Source organism: Pyxicephalus adspersus, chromosome Z, assembly GCF_032062135.1.
Source record: "Pyxicephalus adspersus chromosome Z, UCB_Pads_2.0, whole genome shotgun sequence".
NCBI classification, from domain to species: Eukaryota; Metazoa; Chordata; class Amphibia; order Anura; family Pyxicephalidae; genus Pyxicephalus; species Pyxicephalus adspersus.
In genome coordinates, this window is record NC_092871.1 from 140,966 (window position 1) to 143,992 (window position 3,027).

Sequence of the window (3,027 nt, forward strand, 5' to 3'; positions counted from 1 at the left end):
ATCTTCCCCCCTATCACTCCCAGGTCTCCCCCCCTTATTTTCCTCCCCATCGCTCCCAGGTCCCCTCTTATTTTGTTCCCCATCACAGACTGGTCTCGATTTTTTTTCTTACATCTTTACGGTTCGCGGTGTGCCCTCACGTTGCTCCAGCGATTGCGCGCTTTCCTTTTACGATACTTCCGTTTCCGAAAAAGGAACTACTTCCTTTGTCTCAGTTACCATGGATACAAGCTGCCCAAGAAGGGCGGAGTCTAAACTAATTTACCAAGCCCTTTCCTAGGTGGGTGGTGCCTTCTCTGGGACGGCGGCGTGGCTTTATTGGTGGCATAGAAGTCAGTTTGTAATGAGTGACCGGGACCACTCAGAGAGTGGTAAACCACGTGACAATTTGTCCAATAATATTGGTTGCTGTGTAACGCTTCTCTCCCCACCCCGTACTGCGCATGCCCAATACACACGGTTGGCTGGCCCATTATTTGTATATAATTGTGAAACTAATAAAGAAATTTCCTGTACATGAGAGATGAATAATAATAAAGTGATGAATTACCCACAGGTGAGCGGTGATTGATGGGAGATGATGTCCAGGCAGGGGTTCCCCTTTAGGTGTATGGGAATATGCAGTATATATAGGTCTCTCCCCCATTCTCTGGAATGGGCTCCTCGTCCTATTCGGCTTGCTCCTACTTTCTGCTCATTTCAAAGATCCCTTAAAACCGTCACTATTCCCCCACCATTCCATATCCCCCTCCTATTGTGTGTACGTTCCCCACCTATTAGATTGTAAGCTCTTCGGGGCAGGGTCCTCTCCTCCTGTGTCACTGTATCTGTCTGTCATTTGTAACCCCTTTTTAACGTACAGCGCTGCGTAATGTGTTGGTGCTATATAAATCCTGTTTATTAATAATAATAATAATAATAATTCCTGAATATTTATAATAATCTCCTTTTACATTCCAAGTCACAACAACCCCTCCATCCAACTGCGCACAATGGCTGCCACAGGGATCTGCAGGGGCATCTGATGTCTGAATCTCCCAAACTCTATGTTTTTACTTTACATAAAAGGTGGACAAAAGGAGAAATAATTCTTCCGGTCTTCCGGGTGGGGGGGGGGGGGGGGGATGTGCTGCTCCTTCTGCCTCATATTGGGGCATTTTCCTTCAATGGGGGAAAGCGATGCCAATCTAACGCCTGCGCAGTGACATACCCAGAAGAAGAAGACCAAAGATGGCGGCACCCGGCGCTTTCTTTGTGTCATGACGAAGGAGAATTCCAGGACAGCATGGAACCGGATACAAGACTTTTCCAGGACCATCGGGGGTTCTGCAGAATTAAAGGGAGGTGTGATTTTTTTTTCCACTTTATTAAAAGTTTTCCTGGTAAGAAAGCAAAGTCTTCTCTAGAGAATATAAAAAGGTCCCCCCATAGAATAGAAGAATTTCAGAACAAATAAGATTCCATCCGTCAAGCAATAGGGCAGCACGGTGGCTCAGTGGTTAGCACTCCGACCTTTGCAGCGCTGGGTCCCAGGTTGGAAGCTCAGCCAGGACACTATCTGCATGGAGTTTGCGTGTTCTCCCTGTATACTCATAGGTTTCCTCCAGGTACTCCCACACTCCCTTATAGATTTTTTGGCTTCCCCCCAAAAAGTGACCTTGGGCTCTATTAAAAGACATATGATTATGGTGGGGACAATGGATTGTGATATGACTATGGACTTTGTACAGCACTGTACAATATGTCGGCGCTATATAAATACTGCATAATAAAACTCTGTTGGTTTCCAGTGAAAGTAGAAAGGTTAAAGATTCTTTAGGAGTGGATGCCATATCTCTTCCCTGGTTATTCAGCTTAGTCTATGCATATATTTTCCCTCCGCACAATAATAAATGGTACTAGGGCAGATTGATACACAATAGCCCCTCTAAATCTTTCATTAGGGTCACAGCAGCCTCCTTCAGAACAATCAGGTGTTCAATATCAATGGCCGATCTATTGCCCCAATTCATGATTGAGTGGACATTGACCAGCAGTATAACCCTCTCTGATTATATTATGCCGGAACAAAGTGCTGCTGACAGACCCAGGGCCACATTAAGTGTTGTGAGCTGGAAATGCAGCAGAACGTTGAGCAGACGGAATAGAATATCAGGTATCCCGTGTCCCTTCCTTTATACCACACTCACCTCTTCCTGTCTGATTTGTGTAATATTGTCCATTGGTTACTATAGATTGATTATAATTGTTTAGGATTGTGTGTCTATGAACGCCATCTTTACTTCCTGAAATAAATATATGTGTGTTTGTATGCGGGTATAAAGTCAGACGTGATTTCTACTTGTGTATGATTGGATGGTTACAGAGCTTTACCTCATTCAGTCTAAGCTATGTGACAAGTCATTTTGCTAAGTGAACAGACTAAACTGCTTACATCTGTGCCAATATTTCTGTAATATTTGTGACATGAACAGAATTGGATCTGGTGTATTTCAGCTTATATCCAGCACCAACTATCCTGTTCTTGGTATCTTTTAGGACTTCCTTACATACCGTGTTCTTTATTTCTACAATAAAATGTTGTTTAGTTATGGAGTATGTTACATATCAGTAATATTACACTCACAAGATGAATGATATCACAGCAGACATTGAAGGGGGTTTTATTAAAGTTTTATTTGTTTTCCTTAAAACAGGTATCCGTAATGCTATATTTTAGAATTTGAGTACAATAACACTGAGATTTCAGATTGTGTGCGGTCCTCATAGATTTCTTCCAACTGTCTGGTTTCCACATGGTTACTTGTCCAGCTACACAGGGGTCCTCTAGGCCTGGAAGCGGGGCCAGCTCCTAATAGTGTTGTACAAGGTATTTCCTGGGCACTCAGTGGCTGTAACATTGCGATGTCCCTTCAGAATGTAAGCAGACTTGATGTAACCCCTGCTAACACCACAGCTGATGAGACTCTTGGCGGCATTCTGGGCAGCAGTGGTGGGATTGCTGCCTGAAATATTGGAAACAACAGT

The 3,027-nt window shown here is 43.6% G+C and overlaps 1 protein-coding gene across 1 annotated transcript in view; it reads right to left on the minus strand.

Annotated features, from left to right (window-relative positions):
- The window catches only part of SNRPD2 (small nuclear ribonucleoprotein D2 polypeptide), a 1,559-nt gene extending 1,296 nt beyond the window's left edge, over window positions 1–263 (minus strand). The window contains exon 1 of the mRNA XM_072430763.1: window positions 113–263. Within this exon, the coding sequence (XP_072286864.1) occupies window positions 113–114 (2 nt within the window). The 5' untranslated portion in view covers window positions 115–263. The remainder of the gene's footprint in view (window positions 1–112) is intronic.
- Between the last annotated feature and the right edge of the window lie 2,764 nt (window positions 264–3,027).